Source organism: Arvicanthis niloticus, chromosome 1 (assembly GCF_011762505.2).
Source record: "Arvicanthis niloticus isolate mArvNil1 chromosome 1, mArvNil1.pat.X, whole genome shotgun sequence".
Lineage (NCBI taxonomy): Eukaryota > Metazoa > Chordata > Mammalia > Rodentia > Muridae > Arvicanthis > Arvicanthis niloticus.
Window position 1 is genome coordinate 150952094 of NC_047658.1, and position 24835 is coordinate 150976928.

Here is a 24835-nt window from a genome sequence, read left to right on the forward strand (position 1 = left end):
ATCTGTTAGACGGTGGCCTAACCAAAGTCCACAACACAACCTGAATGCTATACACTGCACCACCCTGCAGACTTTCAGCAATGAGAGTAGAATCATGAATTAGTAGGAATCACCCAAACATCCATTTCTGGGATGCTTTTAGCCCCCCAGTAAGCCCTGAAGGAGGGGGCTGGGGAGACACTTGAGACGGATCCCTAGCACCCATGTAAGCAAGCTTGGCAAGGCAGTACGTATAGTTCTGGAGAGTCGGAATCCCGAGGGTCTTGGGTTGGGTGGCTTAGCAACCATCCCTAGTTGCAGAGCCTAAGACTCAGTGATGAAACTGTCTCAATAAACATGTAGACATCTCCTAAGAAACAACAGATTGAGAGAGAGAGAGAGAGAGAGAGAGAGAGAGAGAGAGAGAGAGAGAGAGAGAGAGACCTAGAGGAGAAATAAAGACAACATGGCCCCTGGTTAAATACATTGTGGATCAGCTTCCTCTGCTGTGGGCCCAAGAACTACAGCTTCGGTAACAGGTCTTCTAGAAGAGATAGGAGCCATGTTGCTTTTAACAAGAGGTCCGGCAGGAGGCTCTCCACTCAGAGAAATGAACACTGTTCTCAGAGCAGAACCTAAGACCCTCCCAGTGATAGGGCAGATGCAGCGGTGAGAGGTCTGTGGGTCTCTGAAAGAAGGCTCTGAAGGAGATGCTGGGACCTGGCCCTTTCCTACTTCTCCTTTGCTCCCTGGCTGTCAGGTAAAAGGCGTTTCTCCCTACACACTCCTACCACATCAAAGTCCCCAAAATAAGGACACTCATCAATCACGAACAGAGAACAAAGCTGTTTCTTTATAAGTTAATTACCTCAAGTAGTTATTATAGTGATAGAAACTAACACAAGGGTCAGCTGGCTCAGATATTTCTCATGACCCACCCCTGAAGTTATACAGAATCCCAGCCCTTCCCCATAAGCCCAGTCTACAAAGGAACTCCTCTTAGTTAGAAATACAGCTGTGTTCTCTGCAATGTCTTTGAAGCCATGGAAGATGTCAATGGCTAAAATAAGGCCCAAGTGTGTGAACAGGGTTGGAGATGCTACCTGCTGTGGCTCTCCAGCACCTTCAGGGGGGAGGAAGCAAAGCGCAGGTCCCACAACTGAATCACTGGGAGCTGGTCATCTTCTGAGCACAGCACTAACTGAGTGGCTACATCTGGGTTCCAGGCCAGGCCTGAGCAGTTCATCTGTGAACAAAGAAGATCCCAGTGGGTAATGTAACCTAACCTCTCAGATTCTGAACGGGTTCTGCCCAGTTGGAATGAGACTACTCTGAGGGTATCCTGTGTCTCCTCCGCAAAAAGTGAGGACCATGACCAAACAAGGAACTTAACAAGAATCAGGTTATCTGGTTAGCTTCCCAAGCATTCACTGTTAATAAGAACTCTGCTATGGGGCTGCATCCACACTTGAGAATGGATCCCGACCCTGAGCAAGAGCAGCCCCTGCTGTCTGGCATGAGGGGAGCCAGAGCGCAGGCCCGTGTTCTGGCCACCACTCACCCTGCGACTGTGGTCACTGACTTTGATGATGGGCTCATTCTTCCTGAGATCCCACACAACTGCCTTGCCACTGGGGTGAGCAGAAGACAGAATGTGCTGGACTTGGCGGTTCCAAGACAATGCTTTAATGTCTTCTGGGGGGTTCTGAGGCAAGATGGTGAAAGAGACAACCTGCCATCCCCTGAATTAAGTGACATGTACCACTCTGCTCCTCCCAACGGCCCACAGGAAGCTGAAAGGAGGCAAGAGGTTCTTCCCACTAACAGCCTTAGGACTGGGACTACATTTTCCAAGAAAGATGCTTCAGCTATGGGTACGGAAGTGGAAGGGAACAGCTGGCACACCTGGCTTTAGCTCTAAGCCAAAGTTCTCTTAAGAGTATAGAGTCAAAGTTGAAAAGTAACCCCCATCTGTAGGACAGAGGAGAGGAGGAGAAATCTGAGAGAGGAAACAGATACAAAGAGCCCCTGAGAAAATGAGGCAGAGAGAACAGCATGACTTTCAGGGTATCAAGTGCCAGCCAATCCACATTTACTTCATGATGAAGTACAAGACAGAGAAAAGCAAAAAGATAATCCAAGCTACAGACTGACAAAGGAGGCACATCCAGAGGCACACCAGCCCTGAGAGCCATGCGCAGAGACAGGGCTGCCCCCCGAAAAAAAAAAAAAAACAGCGGTGTGTCCCCACAACTATGATACACACCACTCCTTGCCTGTCTTGGTGTCTTCTGATCCCCCCACCCTTCACTTCTTTCCAGGAATTCTTTGAACAGCAAATGACCACCATGAGCCAACTGCTATGCATGCCCTCTCTCTCTTGACTCTTAGGTGGCTAGTGGTGTGTCCAGCTATGGAGTTTTATTGCCCTCCAGTGGTAAACCTTGAAATCTCTGTTATTCTACTGGCTCCAGAATCAAAACTTTATCTGGGAAAACCTGGCTGTACACTCTAAGAAGCAGCCCTGGGTCAGAGGGAAGAGGGAGCCCCTCACCTGTGTCTTGGATCCAGGTGTCATTGGAACAGTCAGGTGGTTCAAATCCCAAATGAAGATTTCAGAATCACTGGCTCCTGAGGCCAGGAGATTGCCCTGTGTGAATAAAAGATGAGGCCAGGAGATTGCCCTGTGTGAATAAAAGGTATTTCTAAAGACCCCCCCCCAACTCCCACCTCAGAAAGAGATTTGGGAGACCCAGAGCCTCTCCCATTACAGTTCAGAGCTACAGCCTGGAGACCACAAGAGAAGGCTTCCATTCAGACATGCACCGTCATGCCTTGGCCAGGTCTGATGAACTAAGATGCAGTACCTGGAAAGGATTAAAGTCCAAGGCTCTGACAGCTCCTGTGTGCTTCTGTTTCTGGGCAATCAAGGGCTCGTTCCCTGAAGAAAGGATGTGGGTCACACTGTATAGAGTAAGCATGCCATTGTCTCCTCCACCAGCAATAACCCCAGAGTTTTCCAGAAGCCCGCTGCCAAAGCTGCCCCAGATGAGCTTGTGAAACCTACGAAGGAAAAGAATCTGTATCAGCACTGACATAGGGACATGTCAGAATGCAGAGGACAGACATCTTTGCCAATCTCTCCTATCATGCAGCCTTCCCCAGTCCCAGCCTGTGTCTGCTTGTCTGTTTTCTTCTTTCTCCAGACCCAGAAGGGAAGTCTCCCCTGCCCAGTCTTGCCCTTTCTTTAGGAAAAAAAAAATACTTCATCTATGTTAAACTAAATTTCAGAAAGTCACCATCTGGGTTATATGGGAGTGTTGGTTTTTTGCTTTGTTTTAAAGTTAAAATCGAGCCACATAGAGACTGTAATAACTACAGCAAATAGGCTACATCTTACACTCCTCAGTGCTCAATAGTCAAGTACTACAACCTGGCCGGCACGGTGGCTCCTGCCTGTGATCCCAGTAATTGAGAATTGGAGGCAGGAGGATCAGGAATTCAGGATCATGTAATTAAGCAAGTTCAAGGCCAGCTTGAGCTACATGAAACCTAACCTCAAAAAAAAGTCAACCTCATTTATTGACAACTTGTCACATAATAGACACGATTTTAAATGCTTGGCAAGTGTTTACTAGTTTAATATTTAGCAGTTCTATAAAGAAGTTCTATTATGTCCAATTCCGAGTAGGGAAAGTGAGAAGTTATGAAGCGTCTGTTCACAGAGCTACTGTATCCGTTCATGTTCACGAGATAATCGAGTCAAGGTTTAGAGTTCAGTCCATCTCATGCCGAAGCCTATCCTGTATGGGTCAGAATCAGCTCCCTCAAACAACCGTTGTCCCATCTCAAACTCAAAGTGAGAAAGACCCCCCCTTCATCCTGCCTTTCCCATGTGCTGGCCCACTGGCATGGACATGCAATTGCAATGGTTCAGCTTTGAGAAACAGAGGCACAAAATACTAATACCCAACTAGGAAAACACTTTGCTGGCTTTCTGGGGGTGCTTCTAAACAAATAAGTAGGCAAGCAAACAACAGTGCCAGTGTTATGCACAAAAGAAAAAGACAAACCCTAGATCTCCTACAAAAATGTCTACGTCTCATGCAAAGCTCCATGGGAAAACATCTGAAATCCATAAGGCCTGAGAGTGTTGCGGAGAGGGGGTCCTGTCTCGATTTCACTGTGGCTAACCATGAGAGAAGGTTTCACATCAAATGTCACAAGATCTCTAGGTGCAACGAAACATTTCCATACCCTGATGAGCAAGGGAGCCGAGTGAACAGGACAAAGCAAGAATTTGTTTACCAAGCATTTGAGCAGAGTCAGCTTAGCAAGAACGTGAAGCTGAGCAGTGGCCCAGGTGGGGCTGCATCTGCAGAACAGAAGCTGACACAACTTAAATGACTCTGGGGCTACCACTGGACAGTGAGCAGCTTTCTGACATGGCACCGTCTCCATGGGGTGGAAGAAAAAGTCCAAACAGACTCAACAGGGTGTCGTGTCATCCAGGAACTAGGAACTGTGGGTAAACAACTACAGGCAGGAGGGGAAGACATGGGTCACACAGGAACTAGAGACAGGAGGTGGCAGAGGTTTCGGTGAGGTCAGAACACAGGGCATTTAGATAAGAGTAAAGGGGTCTGAACCCTCAGGAAGAAGTCACCGTATGGCAGGAGAAAAGGGGAATTACCTCAGAGAGGCAGAATACAAAGTATGACAAGTTGGTTCTTTACACTCGTTATGGTTCTGTTGTTTACTACCTTGTTAGTGAGGTGAAGCCAACTCCTGGAGAGGCTGTGCTAGAGAACAGCTGAGAGACCAGGGGCACATGGCCAGTTAATCACAGAAGGAGAGATACTGTGACCTCAAGTGAAGGTTATGTGACCACTCGTTAGAGCTGCCATATCTTCCTGTAAGTTGGAATTTTAGAAAATGAAGCTAAGGGCTGGAGAGATGGCTCAGTGGTTAAGAGCACTCACTGCTCTTGCAAGAGTCCTGAGTTCAGTTCCCCTGCCTGTAACTCCAGCCAGGGGCTCCAACCCCTCTGGCCTGCTTTGGTACCACCAACCACTCATGTGTACACACCCACACACAGACACAGTTGCATAACTAAGACTAAATCTTTTTTAAAGGGAAATACAGTTAAAAGTTTAAAATGATGGCATTTATCATGGAAACAGGAAGTAGAGGTTAAAGAAGAGAGGAGAGGACACATTTGTGTAGGGAAACCATGACTGTAATATGAGAATACATGACACCCTCTGATAAAGGTGCTCCTGGGATTGTGGTGGGTGACATCTAAGAATGCAAGGGATCACTATTCCTACGAGAGGCCAGGAATCAGAAGGTTCAGAGAAGAGACACACTACTAAATCTACATGGTAACAGACACTCTCAAGTGACTCAAAGCAGCAGGCCGAACTGAGAACCAGTGTAGATATATCAGCTTAGAAATGGACACTGAAGTCCCAGACAGGAGCAGCCCTAGTGAGCCGCTTGTGGCTGTTGGGGATGAGAACAAACTGAAGCCTACATGGTCAGGAGGCTGGAGCACCTGAGCCTATCTGAGACCAGCACTTAGCATGCCACAACGTCTGCTCTGTACCATGCTCCTTGCCCCATCTTAGGCACTTCTTCATTCAAGATTTTGCTTTCATTTAACTGAGTTGCTTTTGAAAAATACCAACCTTATGACAGATAACTAAAGTGAAAAAGAGTTTTTCCACATCTGGGGCAGAAGAACCAGAAGAACCCAGTCTCCTTAAGAAGCAGAGTAGAGAGAGCAGGCCCCAGCTGGAGAATGGCCGTGGGCTGGACAGATCCATTGGAGAGCAAGGCAGTCTTCTGAATGCCTGGCACACACAGGCAGTACTGTTTCTGCTTTATATCCTGAACTAACAGTGGAGAACTTAGTCAGAGAAGTTGGATTCTACGCCCAAGAAGACAGTAAGTAACAGAGCTGAGGTTTGAACTTGGGTTTATGGAAGAGTAAAGACCACATTCTCTGATATTTAATCTTGATGCTGCTATAAGGAAGGTGGATCTTGAGGACAGACCCACTAAGAGAAGGATATAGAATGACTTTCTTTTCAGCTTGGTGTGCATTGCTCTTTAGCACTCAAAGAGAGGCCAACTGTATTCTCCAAGTATCCAGAGAACTGAGATAAAGATACAAGAAGAACAGATAAACACCCACTTTCTCCTAGGTTGTTCCAGGATGGGGAAATTCTGCTGATATTCAGAGATCAGGAGTCTCCAAAAGCAGAAGGAAGCAGCTGGTTACCCATTGACCTCCGACCTCATTCTGCCATAGCCTCTATCCACCAGGGAATGACATAAGAAGATTCTCCCTAACTTCTTCCATGGTGAACTTTGTCTAACAAACCACATATGGCTTCTTCAGTGCACATGCTTCAGTGCCTGATCCATGCACCTCTTCAGTCTATCCAGAGCTTAAGCTGGCCCCTACTGTTACCACTGTTACCTTCATGGGGACTTTAGAACACTGCTTACTGCTTTTTATCATGTGATTCTAGATAGAAGCATGGAGGACTGAGAGAAAGAAGATTGGGCAGCTTCAGGGCCCAAATCTGACTGAGGGTGTGAAGAAAACAGTAGGCAGAGGGAAGAGATTCTATTAATAGGAAAAGGCACAAGAGGAGGGTCTGGGGGAAGTGTCTTAGGGTTTCTATTACTGTGAAGAGACATCATAACCTTAGCAACTCTTATAAAGGACAAGATTTAATTGGGGCTGGCTTATAGTTCAGAGATTTAGTCCATTACCATTATGGCAGGAAGCATGGTGACATGCAGGCAGACACGGTGCTGGAGAAGTAGCTAAGAGTTTTATATCTGGATTGGAAGACACAGAAAGAGTAACACTGGGCCTGGCTTGAGCATTTGAAACTGTAAAGCCCACCCCAATGACACACTTCCTCCAAAAAGGCCACACCTACTCCAACAAGGCCACACCTCCCCACAATGCCACTCTGTAGGAGCCTATAGGAGCCATTTTCATTCAAACCCCTAAAGGGGTGGGAGTTTTAAATTTTTTATTATTAATATTGTGGTTTTTATTGAGGACATTATAGATTTGGTTCTCTCCTTCCACCTTTATGTAGGTGCTGGGGATTGAACTCCAGTTGCTGGGCTTTTGCAGCAAGTGCCTTTCCCTCATGAACCACCTTGACAGCCCCCAAGAAGTGTTAAGGGGAAACAAGGGAAAGGGAACTTCCACAGAGAAAGTGGGGAGAGACTGGATGTAAGATCTGGGTGCATGTCTCAGCAGGTCTTAGAAATGATCTTGTACGCTCTCTTCTTCAAAAGTAAGTGAGAAAAGACAAAGCAACCAATGTAACTCACTCCAGAGCATTCAGCTTAATTAGCGTCACGGCTAGGCTACAATCCAACAAGACTGTGCTTTCTATGACAGCACGCATAAGATGACTGGCAGAAGACAAGAACGAATAGGGGCCGTCAATCATCAGATGGAGAGCTGCCATAGAGACCAGAAATCTCTAAGTTAGAGCAGGCAAGAAAATGTTCTGGGCTATAAGAAAAATACGTACATATTTTATATAGATGTCTTATATATCTATATAAAATTGGTAGTATGGTAATATGTATACTATTTATTAAATGTGAAGTAGACTAGAATGACTATTCACACTTTTTTCTGACAATACAAAAAATTACTGACTATTATATCAGGCTATAGATGCCATCTTCACAAAGCCCTTAAAAAGGAATACAGAGCCAGGTACAGTGACATACATCTTACCAGCTACTCAGAAGGATGAGTTGGGAGGACTGTGAGTTCAAAGCCAGCCTTAGCAAGACCTTGTCTAAAGACAAAAGCTGTGACATAATAGGAAGAAGTAGACTTTGCCCTCAGATAGGAACATTCCAAATCTAGCTTCTTAGGGTTTTCATTACCCGTGTAAAATAGAAATAATGGCATTTATAATTTAGGGTCATTCTGAGGACTGAGTAAAACCTGCAGGGTCCCAATGATAGTGTCCTCCCACCAAGCTCCACACGACATCTTATAGACATTTCTGCCAATAAAGGAGAGGATAAGTGATCTTCTTTTCATTGCTGTTACGCAACATAGCCAAGAGCATGACCTACGAGCATCCCGCTTGCCAGGGCCATGATACCTTTGACACCCAATCAGCACCTAAGAGCCATGAGGAGAGATCATCAGTTGTCCTCCTTGTTGGCAGAGGAGTGTGATATTGTGCAAGGTTGCTGTCTTAACAAAAGCCAAGGGAGGAAGGAGTCAATATCCGTGGGTTCAAAGAGAGACCAGGTACACGTAGTCCTGGCTTGTGCAAGGCAGCTTTATCACCTGCACGCTGCCTGCCTGCCTGCTGCTGCCGCCGCCGCCACCGCCTAGTGAGGTCAAAGTGGTTGGTTTTCAAATCCCTTTGAACAGAATGAGCTCCTCTGAAAATAACTCCCATTCCCTGTACTTATCACCCCATGATCTCTGAATTGTACGTACCACCCCAGGGCCTTCTATCACTCATAGACCCAACCAACATAGTACCTGCTGGAGACAGAAAGAATTCCTTTGTGTTTCAAGTCCAGAGAAGGGTCCCTGAAATCAACCTCAAATATTTCCAAGGTGGCATGTGTGCTAAAGGAGGCATCTAGTTGCTGAGCAGATGTTCCTAGTCACAAGAAAAGGAAAGAAGAGGCAGCAAATGAGCAACAGTGTGTGCATGGATCTGGGGTGTTAATAGGTTAGGGAGCAGAGAGGAAACAGAAGAGAGTAAGGAGCTTCCTTTCTCCAGCGGTACCCACAAGGAAAGCATGAGGTGTCTGTCACCCTTAAGCCCTAGTCCAAGACTGTTACCAGGTACCCAACCTGACATGATCCTACAGCTGTCTCTCATGGTCATTAAGGAGTTCTAGGTACTGAGGTTTTCCTTTGACATATGACTTCCAGTAGCTCCTAATCTCTAATGTCATCATACCTGTGGCCAGATACACAGGGTACTGCCTGGCTGGGCTCCATGCTTGGACAGCTGGTTTCTCAAGTTCCTTCAACTTCATGGTCTACCCTGTAGGTTGTGGAAAACATACGACCTTTGGCCCACACGAGAGAGAGAGAGAGAGAGAGAGAGAGAGAGAGAGACAGAGAGAGAGAGAGAAAGAAAGAGAAATTAAAAACAACAACAACTTAGGGCCAGTGGTCCAGGGAGCACCTGTGGACACAGAGATTGTCTCTCTTCTCCATGAGATGAAGTATTCCAGCAAATACAGAGTGAGTAAAAAAAAAAAAGTTCATCTGAGGAATTAAGGACAGTTCACTGACACGACTACTAAAATTGATTATCCAAACTCCTAAGGAATTTAATCACATTGGTTACTACAGGTCTAATGATAATAACCATCAAGCTAGACAATTTCTCAGTGACTTTGCATGATTTCCTTGGTTTTAAATATTGTATATGTGCCAGTGAACCCTGTATTTATGTCATTGACACACATCTGTCCTCTAAGCACCAATTCCTAAGTGAAATTGATTAAATTAAATATTTCTACTTGTGATGTACATCTACAATCCTAGCATTCAAGAGCCTGAGGCGTTAGTTCAGGCAAGTTCAGGCAAGCCTGGCCTGGACTACATACATAGTAGAACCTTATTTTAATATATTTATAATATTCACAGATACATGTGTGTTGCCTGCATGTATATCTGTGTGCCACATATCTGTGAATGCCTTCAGAGGACAGAAGAGAGTGTTGGAACCCCTGGAACTGGAGCTACAGACAGTTGTGAGGTACTGTGTGAGCCCTGGGAACCCAGCTGGTGCTCTTATCAACGCTGGCATCTTTTCAGACCCTTTCCCTTTGGGACAGTCTCATGTAGCCCATTCTAGCCTCAAACTTGCTATGTAACTGAGAATAATCCCCCTGTCTCTACTTAGCAAGTGCTGGGATTACAGGTGTGAACCTCCATACCACATTCATTTTAACTCTGTGATTTCCACTTCTAATGTATACTCAAGGTCTCATCCTTACAGGCTAGCGAAAGGGCAGAAAGGTAAAGGAGGGAACTTAGAACTTATTTTGACCTGCTTGAGCAAGCCAGTCGGGTCAGTTTCACCTATAAAAACAGGAGATGATATTTCTTAATCTCTACTGTACTTCCCAGCTTGGAGAAAGCTCGGAGTTGTCAGCTGAGCTTTTTCTGGGAGCTTCTAAACTCCTGAAGCTCAGCTTTATCTTGTGACCAGTGAACCACACTATTCCGTCTCCAGTGCCACCTGCTGGTCAGAACCATCCTGTACAGAAGAGCAGCGACCAGCAACAGGGCATTTGACAGGCACAACTCCTTTCCCCCTCAAGAGTTTTATAAATTCTTACTCCGTTTTACATAAAAAAAATTAAAAAAAAAAAACAAAAAAAAAACCAAACAAACAAACAAAAAAAAAAAACAGCCGCAATGTAAACCCCGTGCTTTTAACCATTACATTAAGTTAAGCAAAACTTTCATGACGTGCTTAAACCGTTGACAGAAGGAACAGGGGGAATGTGCTTTTCAGCCGGGCAGTGGTGGCGCACACCTTTAATCCCAGCACTTGGGAGGCAGAGGCAGGAGGATTTCTGAGTTCGAGGCCAGCCTGGTCTACAAAGTGAGTTCCAGTATAGCCCGGGCTATACAGAGAAACAAACAACAACAACAAAAAACAAAAGAAAACAAACAAAAAAAACAAAAACAAAAAAAGGAAATGTGCTTTTTATCCACTTTGCTCTGAGGCATCAGAGGGTTTAGGGTCAGAACAGCCAGGGCAGTGGAGGGCTGATGTGGTCGGGGAGCCACGATCAGGGAGGACTGCCCTTGGCAGTACAGCCCTTAGGGAGAAGGTCAACACAACTTCTCGCCCGCCGACTGCCATACAAGGCTCTTGACGGTCGGTTACAAATGGCCAGGGCGCCGCGCCTGGATGCGGGCTCAGGGATGGGTCAAGTCAGGGCCTGGGGAGAAGGCAGAAGCGCTCTGGACCTCGGCGGAGCTGGGGACACAGTGTGGCAGGGGGAGCGGGACAGGGTCCAGCCGTGGGGATTCGTATGGGTGCTCCAGCGGCGCGACGGCCCGGGTGGGGTCTCAGCGAGCGGCGAGCTTCCCGGCGCCCTCCCGCAGGAGGAGCGGTGCTCCGGGACCCCAGACCCGCGCGGGAAACCCACCTGTACCGAGCGCCCGGGTCAGAGGTCACCGGAGACCGCCCGAGCCGGTCGTATCCCAGCCAAGGGCTTCAGGGCGCACCGCACTGCGGACGGCGGCTGCCGAGGGTCAAAAGTCAATTTGCTCAGGCCAGAGCTGGCGACCTGCTCCCTCGGCTCGCTTAGCCGAGCTCCGCAGCACTAATATGCACCGACAGCGCAGAGGTTTCCCAGCAGGGCCTGCCTCACTTGCCCTGTGATTGCACAGTTCTAGCGCCCAAGACCAGTTCATACTAATCTATTCTATTTGAGCCAGGCTCCACGGATAGCCTGTGTATGGAAAGCGAAAACACTAATTCAATTTATTATGTAGTTATTAACGCAAGGGAAGCCCCGGCCCTTAGCTCGTGAGCCCTCAGCGTGGTCTACTTAGCTAAAAAGCAATCGAGGCTGTAAATAGTAGTAGTGCACACTGAAGCCTCTGAAGCCCAGGTCCTTAAACTGATTAAGGGCCGTGTGTGGAAAAAAGACTATCGTGGACCAGGGACTTCATGGAAGATTTCAGGCACATGACACGGGCATTACTCCTTACAGCTGAAAGAACACTAGGTGATATTTCAGCAAAACGGGGGCCGAAGCGGCTAATGGGCATGGTGGCATTTCCTACACAGTAAATCAAAGAGACTGGGCAAGAAAGAGTACTGATAGATAAACTGTGGAAAACCAATTAATTCTGTGGTTAACAGGGAATTTACTGAAAAATTTGGGTCAGAGGCACTAGTGGCAATTGTATTTTGTATCTGGCAGTATAGATCCCTTTGGAGAGAGAAGGGCGAAAGGCAAGGACCCAATTACAAGAGCAACAGGGCAGCCCAGGGACCGGTGAAGAAAGTGTGGATTAATACTGGTGACTGAAGGGGAGCTGCTTTGGCTCTCCTGGTTGAGAAAGGAAAGGGTTCAAGAGGGCCGGGGCTCGAGAGCTGGGGAGACTCGGTGTTGCGATAACAGAGCTAGAAACCTTGAGGCAGAGGAAAGGGAATGTGGAGGTAACACAGATGCTCTTCAAGTTGAGGGAATTGTGGCAAGTGAAGATAACCAAGCTGCTGCAAAAGTTCCACTTGATGCATGAATCATACGGTGAGCCCCACCTGGCTCATCTTTGAAACTGGGGTGCCCATGATCTGATGGGCAGTTCTGAAATCAGATAGAAACCCCCGTGTGGTGTGGCACCATCTTGCCAGGACCATTCTTGCTACAACTAAACATTTAACTTTTTTTTTTAATGTCCTATCACAGAAACACACTGACTCACTTGAGACTGCAGATGCGCCTGACACATGGGGGTCACTGGTCATGGGAAACAGGTATTATACTCAGATCATCTTCTTTGGATGTCTCTTAACACACAACTTTACAAAATCCAGAAGTGATACTTACACCATTTCTTTTACTTGCTTGAGTTTCAGGACGAGCCACCATGTTTTCCTTCTGCCAATTCTTACCCTCCTTGAAGGTTAACAGATACCTGCTTGGATTGCCTTGAAGCCCACACACCCACGACTTTAGTAGTTGCACCAGTCACTTGTACTCAATGAGCCTTACAGCTTAGACTACAAATGTGGTTACTTTGTCAATTATTCCACGACCACCCTGAGGACTGTTATTGCTTTCTTATAAGTTTTAGTCTGATTTTTATACTTTTTAATCCTTTTGGCTTTTTGTTGTTTTAGAGATAGTCTTCCTAAGTTGGTCAGCCTTTAAACTATGTTGACAAAGAGATCTACCTACCTCTACCCCACCTACCATGTGCTAGAATTAGAAACATGTACCACCACAACCATTTTTTAAAAAATTTATTTTATGAGTGTCTGAATGCACCACCTGCAGTGTCCCTGGAGGCCAGAAGATGGTGTCAGATCCACCAGGACTGAGTTACAGATGGTTGTGAACCATTATGTGGGTGTGGGGAGAGCACCCAGTGCCCTTACGACATTATCTTCCATTGTGGCTAGCTTCGTGAGACAGCATCTCACTAGCTGATTTAGAGCTCAGAGATCTGCCTGCTTCTCCCTCCTAATGCCGGGATTAAAGCCATCTGACCAAACACTATAAATCTAAGAACTTTAGACTGTGTCACCTCCAAAGGTGACAACTAGAGGTCAGGGTTAGAGTAGTGACACACGTACCCTTTAGGCAAAGTGGCCATAATATCCTTGCATATTACTTTATGATGTCTATATATACTTTTTACCTGTGGTTGACAACATATGGTTTAGAAAATAGAGATGCACTATGATAGACTCTCAATAACACAGCTTTCTTCTAAGGCTGTCACAGGAGCTTAGACATATCCCTTAATTCACAAATACAAAGTTAACTTACTAAGAAGCTGTTTCAGAAATGCCAGAGCTTCAGACCAGGCTTCTCCCACTGTACATCACTTAAAACGCCTTGCTTTCTTTTAAAACCTAATTATTTAAGAGTTTAAATAAATGGTCTTTGTTTTGAAACAATCTTACTATATACAGTTCAGGATAGCCTCAAACTTACTAGATAGCCTAGACTAGTCCTGAACTCATGAAGATACCCTCCTGCCTCAGCCTCCCAAGTACTGGGATTAGAGGCATGCACATCTCTTCAAACCTAACAACTATTACTTAAAACTTTTGAGATAGCCTTATTATAATTGTTTTATAGCCTTACTATGTAGCCCAGACTGGCTTCAAACTTGCAATCCTCCTGCCTCAGCTTCCGGCATGCTAAGATTATAGATGTGTTCAACAAAAATGATTTTTAAAGAGAATGAATCTTGTTCCAAGTTGGGAAGTAAGCATATACCTTCCTTCTTTGGCCCTGTAAATGGAAAAGGACTGATACTTTACTATCTGCTGTGCACCTGAGCTGGGGGCCACTCTCCAGCCCCAGTGAGACAACCTAAGATCGTTACACTTATTTCCTAACCTTCCTTCCCATCCTTCCAATTTCAGAGCAGAAAAACAGGAATGCAGGCAGGCAGCACATAGAAGGAAGGACAAGGACTCGACTCTCACAGCAGTGACTATTCCTGGGGAAAGGAGACACAGATACCACAGCACTGAGCTTTATTAAGGTTAAACTTCTGGGAACAAGGGAGTCCTATTTAGAGGGCACAAAAGCCCATCAAGCCTCCTCAGATCTCATAGTGAACCACCGGCTCAGGTTCTTTGGCAGGATCACCGCCTCGCTCCAGGTACAGATTATTGTAAGGATACTGCTTCGGACCCTAAGGAAGAACACACACACACACACACACACAAAAACAGAAAGCAAAGGGTCAGCAAGAACAACAACCAGCCAGCCAATCCTAACTACTCCCTACATGAGTTAACAGAGCAGAGCGCCTCTGGTCGGACCCAGCCCGCCAGCTAACCCGGCAGAGGGATGTTCCTGCCCCGCTCAACCTGCAGCAGAGAGAGCACTGAAGTTGTGAGAGGAGTGGTGTCTGCCCTGCAAGTGAGCAGTGGAGTGGGAGGTCCAAGCCAAAGCTTTCTAAATGAGATGGTGCATCCATCCATCCTGCTCTCTCTCGGGGTCGAGACAGACTCAATCTCCTCTAAGTCACTCAGCCTCTAATGGCTCCACCACTAAAGTGGCCTGGCAAATGAGGCGTGCAGCAGTGGCGGGGGAAAGCAGAGGAGACGCGGCTGGGACGTGCTCTCAGGGCTGCTGGCTTTACCAACAAACAGCTGTCAGAGAACACAGCTCAGAGGGAGGAGAAAAGGGTGATGTGCTTACAGAACTGAAAAATGGAAGAGCCACACTGTTCCTTGCTCTCCTGAAGTGAAGTCAGTGCTCACCATAGCCCCACATGCTCTCCAGCAAAGAGTCCCCAGGGCTTAGCAAGGCTCGTGTCAGTGAACATGCCCTCCCAGCTCCCTTCAGGACCTTCTCTCTGCAGAGTTGGCAACGGGCAGCCGAATGCAAATACTGCAGCCCCCTGCCTTCAGTTCTTCTCTTCTCAAAACACCCTGGAGACACTCCTAGACTAATCTTCCTAAGAACCTGGCCCACATCATGTCGGGCTTCTAGTCCCAAACAAAGATGGCTCCCTGGTACTATCCCTGCATCCCGACCCCCCGGCACAGTCTGCATCTGGTACATAGCAGAGGTTATATAAATATCTGTTTGATTATTACACCACTCTGCCATCAAGTTCAAATCCTCAGCTATGCAATAAAAGCTGCCCAACGGAGCTAGTCAGTTCACCTAATAATCTAGTGATCTTCAATTCTAAATGCATTTCATAAGTACCTAGAAACTGTTGAGAATATTGATTCTAGAACCCTATTGTAGAGCCATAGAATTAGGGCTTTAAGAACCAAGCCTGAGAAATATGAGTGTATAGGAGTTCTCTAGGAAACTAGAGAACTAAATGGCTGATTTAAATGTTTGGATATTCTTATTACATTTACTTATTTAATATCTAGGTGTGTGGGCACACCACTACCATGGACTCATGTGGCAGTCAGAGGACAACTCACAGGAGTCAGTTCTCTCCCTTTTACCATGGGGGTGGGGGGGGGGGCGGGGATTGAACTCAGGTCAATAGACTCAGGTCAATAGGCTTGGCAGCAAGTGCCTTTACCCACTAAGCCATCTCATTGGCCCTACTTTTATATATCACCTAACTCACCATCTGTCCCCCTCTTACTGTTCTCTCCTGTCCCTCATGGTTTCACTGACCTCTCACCACCCAAATCCTTTTTTCTTAGCCCCTAGTTTTAATCCTGCTCCCTCACAGTCTTTGACTCAGCCTTGAAAGGCCAGTCACTAAAATATAAGTGGGAACTACTGTCCTCAAATGGAAGACTTGATCTCTGAAGATTAGCCTCCACACTCTCACCCACTAGATAGTGCTCACGTCCGTCTCCTCAGTTATCTGGTCCATGCAGTGGGCGGAGCAGAGCTCTGATGCTTGTTGGGCCAGAGGATAAGGCCTTTCATCTTCCTCTTGTCTAAAACTCTAGGAAGCCAAACTTGGCACTGGATAGTTTCCTACCTCTGTGACTTCACTCCCTCAGAAAGGAGGCAAATGTGCTTTGGACAGTAAATAAAATACTCACCACAGGCTGGTAGGAAGGGAACATGTCTCCTACCCAGAACATGAAAACCATGAAAGCCACGAAGCCAAAGAGATGTCTACACATGACATCCCAGGACACAGGTGTAGGAGATGTGTCCACACGATTCCTGATGTACATGTCTAGGTCCCAGTGTATCTGTGGCAGAAAGGGACATAACTAACTGTCAGATAGGTGTTCTGGCTAGTCTTGTGTTAACTTGACACAACCTAGAGTTATCTGAAAGAAGGAAACCTCAACTGAGAAAAATGTCTATAAGATCCAGCTGTAAGGCATTTTCTTAGTGATTGATGGGAGACGGCCCACCCCATTGTGGGCGGTGCCATCCCTGGGCTGGTGGTCCTGAGTTCTAAAAGAAAGCAGGCTGGGCAAGCTATGGGGAACAAGCCAGTAAGTAACATCCTTCCATGGCCTCTGCATCAGCTCTTGCCTCCAGCTTCCTACCCTGTTTGAGTTCCTGTCCTGACTTTTTAAAATTACAAACAATGATATGGAATTGTAAACCAAATAAATCATTTCCTTCCCAATTTGCTTTTTTTGTCATGGTGTTTCATCATAGCAATAGAAATCCTAACTAAGACAACAGGCAATCTAGAATGGCCAGAGCCTGATACAAGGCTTCAAACAAGCATGACCCTTCTTAGGACAATATTCTGACAGCCAGGTCCAAGATATAGAGGGCCAGCCTTAAAGATGAATGCTGGTTCCACCAAAGGTTGCTCAAGCATGCCCTGCACAATGTTCACAGTACACAGGACTTTGGATATTCCTGTAAGTTCCATCCCACATGCCACATGCAGAACTTCAGGTCTCAGGTCACTGGACCTTGCTTCCTTGTGCAGAAAAGCTTAGCAAAAAAAAAGTACCATTTGCACTAAGGAAAGAGTCCCAGGAAAACACAAAGAAACTGAGAGAAAATGAAACAGGTAATGGTTTTCTCACCGGTTCACCCCAGTTCAGCCTGAGGTCTGAGTGGTCCCAGTCATACCACGGATCCCTCTCATGCTGTGAGCGGTTAGGGAGCATCGGGTAGTCACCATACCTGAGAAAGACAGCAAGAACTTCTGGAAAGGACTGTGTTAGTCCCTGACAATTCAAAGCCCTCATCTCAAAGATCAGAAACAAATCTACATATATAACTTCATCACTTAGAAGAACTTACCCCCAAATCAAGATGTCTTAGTACTAAGCACAGAACAAAAAAAAGTCCAGAATATAGTTAGAGGTTACGTCAAATCCTGAAACAACACGGCCTTATCTTCACTTACAAAGAAAAGTCAATCAACTCTATAATTAGAACTAAAAGGGAATTTAGCAATCAATTACTCCAGTCCTTTACCAGACAAAATCTAAATACAAAGTCAAGTACATTTGTTGGATAAAACAAAGTAGGTACACATTAGAAAAGGCTTTTCTTCTCCATCGCTATGTTTCTTAACCACAAGTAGATATATATCCTCATACTCCAAACATCTCGTTGGAGGTCTTGCTTAACTGGGTTCTCCCCCTAAAAACCCAAGTTCCCCTTATACAGGCTACTACCCAGGCTGTTCCAGTCTACAACAAAGTAAAAAACAGACAATGATAACTTGACACTTGTCAAAGAAAATGACTGAAGGAAAAAAAAAAAAGAAAGAAAGATACTAACACAGAAAGTGAAGGTGATGTTTAACCACTATTCATAATTAACTGTGTTACTTGGATAGAGGGCCAGGAGAAGGGAGACCACCAGCAACTGGAGAACGAAGGTTGACGTGTAATTTGCTTAACGGTCAATGGGATTTCCATATCCCAAATGGGGAGGAAAAAAGAGAGACGTACACAAATACAGAGCTCGCCACCCACAACAAGGTTCTCATGACAGGAGTCCAGCTCCGCCATGGTCACGTGCCTACATGACAGCACCTGCGCCCGGCAGATGCTCAATCTATGCTCAATCTAAATGAAAACCCAGTGCTCTGGATGGAGCCAAGGAAGAATTTCGCTATTCTGGAATCCTCGAGGGAGCTATTAAAACCTTGGCTTCCTCATTTGAGGAAACAGCCTGAGCCAAGGAAAAAAATTGAAGTCTTCTCGGCTGCAGCTGCTCACCCACCCACTCCCACCTCCCCCAACCAAGAAAAGTACCCACATTAATGATTCTGAGGGGTCATTGGGATCAGGGAGAAAACGTCAGAGTCCCACCACCCAATCCAACCGTCTTCACCCACCACTGCCCCTGAAGCGAGCAGACCTCCTCTACCTCACCCCATGCCATCATCTGGGTACGGCTCGTAGTCTTCCACACGCATATTATATTTCTTAGCGGCCGCGGCCCGTTCTTCTGGGGTCCTAGGATATGACCCCGGCAACATGTCCTTGGTCATGTGGAAGGCTGGACGCAGAGGGATGCAGGTCAGATGGATACGGTCCTTTAGCCACCCACTCAGAAAAGGACTAAGCCGCAGTAACTGCAGAGGTCGGAGTTCCGCACCTTGCAGGACCACAGCAATCCTGTATCCTTTCTGTAAACACACTAATTCACCTGTCCCCCAGCCCCCTTGTCGGGACACCACCGCCACCGTTCCAAGGATGCCTCCCTCCCGAAGCAGCAAACTCCAGGCACCCGCTTCCCACACGGTGCAGACCTCTCCGTGCCTCCAATGGCACCACGCCGCGGGTTGTCCTTTGTAGCCACCGGACTCCCAAGGCCGCAGCCCGGGAAGCCGCCATCTTCTCCTTCTCCGACGTTCACCCTGCACATGCGCAAAGGCGGGTCACGGTGGCTGAGCCGGGCCAAACGCGACCGTTGAAACCCGTGCAGAAGCCCTGGTGTCCAGCTGGGCGGGCTTTAAATACTCTGTAGAGCCTGGGCAGTGAGCGGCTGATGGGGTGCCAGGACGGACAGCAAGAAGGAAAGAAAACAAAGCTACTACTCATTTGATAGTTCCAGTTATGGTGTTCCTTTTTGCCTCCAACTGACTGAGGCACTTTTAGGGCTGCTGCTGCCAAATACCTGACAGCTGAGCAAAGTAAAACCAGCCTTTCGTCCTTACACCCAGTCCTTTTTCACATTTAGCTCTTGGTTTTGTTTGATCTTTTCTTCAAATAAGTTCACCTCTTTCCCAATATACTCAAAGTTGGCTCCTTATTCTCTGTTCATCTAAATGTCTCAGTCGCCTCAACCCAACAAATACAAAACCAAGCCTATTACTGGAGGCAGCAATCCTGACACAGCTCCAAACCTCCCATTTGTCAGGATAAAACAGATTTCAAACAGAAAGACCATAATTAACAAACTCTTAACACAGACTGGGAGACAGGTTTCCATACTTTTAAGTTTTCGGTTTTTTTACACAAGAAGGGTTTGGATATATTACACATTATGAGTATGCACATATTTCCATCAGCTCTTTAGACATGGTCACTGTAATAGAATCCGTTCTCAAATGTATACCGGATCGACAAACACAGATGTGTATTATTCAATGTATAGATTTGGGGAGGGTCACTGCAGTGCATTTCATCCTCTTGTAGAATTGTTAGACATCATCAGAATTAATTTGACAACAACTGCATTTAACTAATAGCAAGCCCTGATCTCATGTTGCTCAAGAAACACATTAGTCTAAGTTACTCATTTGTTTTTGATAATATTTGTGTAGAATATAGCTTATTCTTTTTAAAAAGAAAATTATATATATGGGTGTTTTGCCCACATGTGTATTTGCACTCCACATGCATGTGGTGCTAGAGGAAGCCAAAAGGTATTAGATCCCCCTGGAACTGGAGTTCCAAAGAATCCACAGTTACAGGGCTGGAGAGATGGCTTAGCAGTTAAGACTGTTCTTCCTGAGGTCCTGAATTCAATTCCCAGAATCCACATGGTGGCTCACAACCATCTGTAGTGGAATCACATGCCCTCTTCTGGTGTGTCCAAAGGCAGCTACAGAGTACTCATATACATAAAGTAAATAAATCTTTTTTAAAAATAAAAAAAATAATCCACAGTTACAGTGGATTGTTAGCCTTCATTCAGGTGCTGGGATTGAACACTGGTCCTGGATCCTCAGTACTCTGGAAGAAAAGCCAGCTCTTAACCTCCGAGACATCTCTCTAGCCCCACAGTGTACTCGTGCTGGTATATGCCTTTTGTAACGTCAGCACTTGATAAGTGAAGACAAAAAAAATCAGGAGTTAAGGCCAGCCTGAGCTACATAAATTCAAGGCGTATCCGGGCTATGTGAGACTGTCTGTGGGGGAGGCAGAATGTATAATGACTTCTTAAATGTATGTTACAAAGGTGTGTGACCATTACTTCTATCTAGTTCTAAAACATTTCATCACTGCCTCAGAGAAATCTCATACCAATCAGCATATTTCCTCTACTTCCACACATTGGCAAACACTAATCTACTTTCTGCTTCTGTTTTTCCCTAGTACAGCCCGGCCCAGGGAGTGGCACAATTAGAAGGTGTGGCCTTATTGTAGTAGGTGTGTCACTGTGGGTGTGGGCTTTAAGACCCTCATCCTAGTTGCCTGGAGGTCAGTGCTAGCAGCCTCCAGATGAAGATGCAGAACTCTCAGCTCCTCCTGCACCTTGCCTGGCTGATGTTGTCATGTTCCTGCCTTGATGATAATGGACTGAACCTCTGAATCTGTAAACCAGACCCAATTAAATGTTGTTCTTTATAAGAGTTGCTTTGGTCATGGTCTGTTCACAGCAGTAAAACCCTAACGAAGACACAGTATATTTATAAAAATGGAATCTTCTTACAATATGTGGCCTTTGTGTCTATCTTCTTTCTCATAATGTGAATATGTCCCAATATGTATTAATATATCATTTATTTTTATGAGTGAATGATAATCTATTGTACACTTTGTACATTTATCAATTAATGAACATTTGGGTTGTTTTCAGTTTGGGGCTATTGTGAATAATGCTACTGTAAACATGCTTGCACACATCTTTCTGTGAGTTTGCATAGCGTCTTTTTTCCTTTTTTTCAGGAGTTTGTTTTGCTCTTTGCTCTTGTTTGTTGGTTCCTGGAGGCAAAGTTTCACTCTGTAACTCAGGCTGTCCTTGAACTCACTTTGAAGCTCAGAATGGCCTCAAATTCAAGCCCCTCTGCCCTTGGCCTACCAAGTGGCTGGGATCACAGGGATACACATCATATCAAGCTTGGACATACGCTTTCAATTCTCTCGGCTCCATCCTTAGGATAGATCTGCACACTCGGGATACCTTGTATGATTTACTTTCTGAAAAACTCCCAGATTGCTTTTCAAAGCAGCTGTCCCATTTCCTACTCCTCCTGGCAGCTGAAGAGCCAGCTCTATGTCCTCCTGTCCTCATTAACGTTTGCGACTGACTTTGCCATTGTAACCAGACCTGTGGATGTGGCTGGGTCTTTCTGGCTCTGATTGGAGACCAGGAACTTTTGAAAAGGATGGAGATTTCTCTTTTACGTTTCCAGATGTTGAGAGTTCCAAAATTGAGGGGCCATGCCTGGTGATGGTCTCCTGGAATGCCATTTGGTGCAAGAGGCAGAAGGGGAAGGGCAAGAGATCATGTGCAACACATCAGTGGAACTCCCGGCCTCAAGCCCTTTTATAATAAGGATCACTCATTCATGAAAATGGGGCCCTGCGACTCGAACTCCTCCCATTAGATTTCACCAGTCAATACTTACAAGGGGTGGGGAGAGGTAGATTTCCGACGTATTTTTTAGAGGAACGCATGTAAACCAAAACAGTATCTCATTTACATTTGCTTAACTTTGATGACTACTGATATGTAGCAAAAAGAATGAAAAACTAAAGATAAAAATGGGTTGGGGAGATAGGTTAATCTTCAATTTGCTGGCATTTAGAATCAACTATAAACAAACTTCCAGTTGTGGGGGGGCGGGTTCCAGATTAAGTTAATCAAGGTGGGGCACATTCTAAATGTAGGCAGAACTGTCCCCTGGGCTGGGTTGCTGACTGAATAAAAAGGAGAAAGGGAGCCAAGGGACAGCTTTTATCCTCCTTCCCTCCCTCCTTCCTTCTTCCTTTCTTCCCTGCCTCCCTTCTTTCCTCTTGTTGAGACAGAGTCTCCTTGGACTGCCCTTGGACTTGCTATATAGCTGAGTTTGATCTTGAACCTCCTTCTTCCTGTGTCTACCTCCCAAGTGCTGGGGCTTTAGACATGCACTACCGTGGCTGGTTTGTATGGTGCCTGGCAGCAAACCCAGGACTTTGTGCATGCTGGCAAGCACTCTACCAACTGGGATATATCACCATTCCTGTCTTTTTACTGTCTCCATGATGTCCTTTGGTACTCTGCTTTTATCATGGGAAGAATTGTGTTAAAGCCTGTCAAAAGACTCTACTCTAAGGCTGGGCAGTGGTGGCTCATCCCTTTAATGTCAGCACTCAGGAGACAGAAGCAGGCAGTACTCATCAGTTCAAGGACAGCTTGGTCTACAAAGAAAGTTCCAGGACAGCCCAGGCATTCCAAAAATAAATCCTATTTAGTTATGGTATGTAAACCTTTTGTATGGAGCTAGATTTGTTTTGCTAGGGACTTTTGTATGTCTATTCATAAGGGATATTGATCTGCTTTCTCTGTCATTTTCTCATCTTGGTATCTGGGTAATGCTGGCCAAATTCAATTACTTCAGTTTATAGGACTATATTTCCCATGTTTTGTTGGGTAGGGTGAATTTAGAAGTCTTCCCTCCTCCTCTGTTTCTGAAGAATTGTTATTAATTCTGTTTTAATTGTTTGAGAGGACTCATCAACGAATTATTATTGTTTCAGGTTTTTTCTTTATGAGATTGGAAAATTCCTAATGTAGTTTTAATATGGGTCCATTTAGATTTTTCTATTTTTTGCTTGAATCAGTTGTTATAGTTGGTGTTTTTACAGGAATTCCTTAATTTCATCTAGAGTCTGTACTTTTAACATTCACTTGTTTATAGTACTATATATTTTTCTTTTTATATTTGTATAGTCAGTATTATGATCCTGCATTTATTCCTGATTTTAGTAATATGAACTTCTAGGTCCAATTTATTTTTAATTTTCAAGGCTATAAATTTTAAAAAATTCAAACATTTCAGATAAAACCTTGACTGCTGCCAAACCCCTTCATGGAGATAACTATGTTATCAGTTCATTACATCACAGTTAAGATGTAGCATAATTATATAACTAAGACAGAGTATTAATTTCTATAGCTGTATATTCAGTTAAATTTTGTCTTAGTGTTCTTTAAACAAGTCATAATATTAGCAGCCCAAACAACACCAACTTATTATCCCTCATTTGTCATGAGTATAGACTCTAGTTGGTCAGTGTGAAACCAAGGCATTTGCCATGCCATCTGAGGCTCTGTATCCTTTTATAAGCATGGCAGTAATTGGTCGAATTCAATTACTTGAATTTATAGGACTACATTTCCCATGCTTTTGTTGGCTATTAGCCAATAGTCTTTCTCAGCTTATAAAGCATTCACTTGTCATTCTCTGAAAAATACATATATATAAAATTCCTTCAAGGCAAACCAGATGGATTCAAACCTCTAGACTTTTGTCTCTGACTAATGTTTCCAGATTTAAAGGGCTAGAGAGATAATGTCAGCCCTACTCAAAATAAGTCACCTTTTTGGTTATCTCAAATTTGACTGGTTAGGGACTTTGACTATATCTTTGCCATATAATGCAACCCATTTACAGGGGCACTACCCTGTCATAGTTGCGGTTCCTACTGTCATTTTAAGGGGAGAGACTTAAACAGGACATGTACACCATGGGATGGCAACCTTGGCCTCCTGTAGGTATCTATTAGAATGGTCCAATAAACAAACAAAGCAATGAATACTCTCTTAGAACCAGTATATATTGTTGGGAAATGTGGATATTTGTGGTTGAATAACATTGGTCTCATTGCAAGATTAGATTGAAGTATGAGAGATATGCAGAAAAATCAAATAATACTAAACAAAAAGGATCTTTTTTTTCCTTTCCTTTTCTTTCTTTCTTTCTTTCTTTCTTTCTTTCTTTCTTTCTTTCTTTCTTTTTTTTTGAAAGGGATAGTGGCTTGCTATGTTATCCAGATTAGTTCTGAACTTTTGAATTCAAGTGGTCTTGCTGCTTCAGCCTCTGGAGTAGTTGGAACTATAAGCCCTTGATCTTCTCTAGGTTCTGAAATGCTTCACTTGGCCATTTATTAACTGTCTAGGCCTTCAGGACAGCTTTACCTAAGATCTATGAGCTAATTTATTTTTTTTAGTGATTCCTAAGCGTTGGCTTCTCTCCCCACCCATGAGAGTAAAGTTTAAAGCTTAATTACACTTGCCTCTGTGTTTGCCTCTGTAGGCTTGAACATGCAGTATTTTGTGGGCTTCTTTGTCCCTTTTCTAAGGAACTAAGCAGGTCGGCCAATATGGAGCCCAGGCTGTAGTGCTGCAGGTCACCGTTAGGTAGCACTCCTTCAATTTAGGCCCCCACCTACTTAAAGGGTCTGGTCCGGTTTCTCTTGCTGTTCATCTCTATGGTGTTCGTTGTAGTTGCTTCCGGAAAGGGCGGAGC

The 24835-nt window shown here is 45.1% G+C and overlaps 2 protein-coding genes across 9 annotated transcripts in view; both read right to left on the reverse strand.

Moving 5' to 3' along the window:
• Positions 1-11390, reverse strand: part of Sec31b (SEC31 homolog B, COPII component) — a 28531-nt gene extending 17141 nt beyond the window's left edge. Inside the window, exons 1-7 of one of the 8 annotated variants that reach the window (XM_076922134.1) lie at positions 11182-11390; positions 8964-9075; positions 8534-8657; positions 2847-3042; positions 2534-2629; positions 1541-1684; positions 1083-1225 (exon numbers count right to left, since the gene is read on the reverse strand). In XM_076922134.1, the coding sequence (XP_076778249.1) occupies positions 1083-1225; positions 1541-1684; positions 2534-2629; positions 2847-3042; positions 8534-8657; positions 8964-9042 (782 nt within the window). In that variant the 5' untranslated portion in view covers positions 9043-9075; positions 11182-11390. The remainder of the gene's footprint in view (positions 1-1082; positions 1226-1540; positions 1685-2533; positions 2630-2846; positions 3043-8533; positions 8658-8963; positions 9076-11181) is intronic. The other 7 variants (XM_034486137.2, XM_076922098.1, XM_076922108.1 and 4 more) reach the window with 7 other exon arrangements.
• A 2851-nt stretch (positions 11391-14241) lies between these two features.
• On the reverse strand, positions 14242-24825 carry Ndufb8 (NADH:ubiquinone oxidoreductase subunit B8). Its single transcript, XM_034523240.2, has 6 exons — positions 24603-24825; positions 18905-19140; positions 18525-18651; positions 17220-17319; positions 16260-16415; positions 14242-14419 (listed from the first exon to the last, which is right to left on the reverse strand). The coding sequence occupies exons 2-6, from the start codon at positions 18987-18989 to the stop codon at positions 14327-14329; spliced, it is 561 nt and encodes a 186-aa protein (XP_034379131.1). The 5' UTR covers positions 18990-19140; positions 24603-24825; the 3' UTR covers positions 14242-14326.
• Positions 24826-24835: the final 10 nt, after the last annotated feature.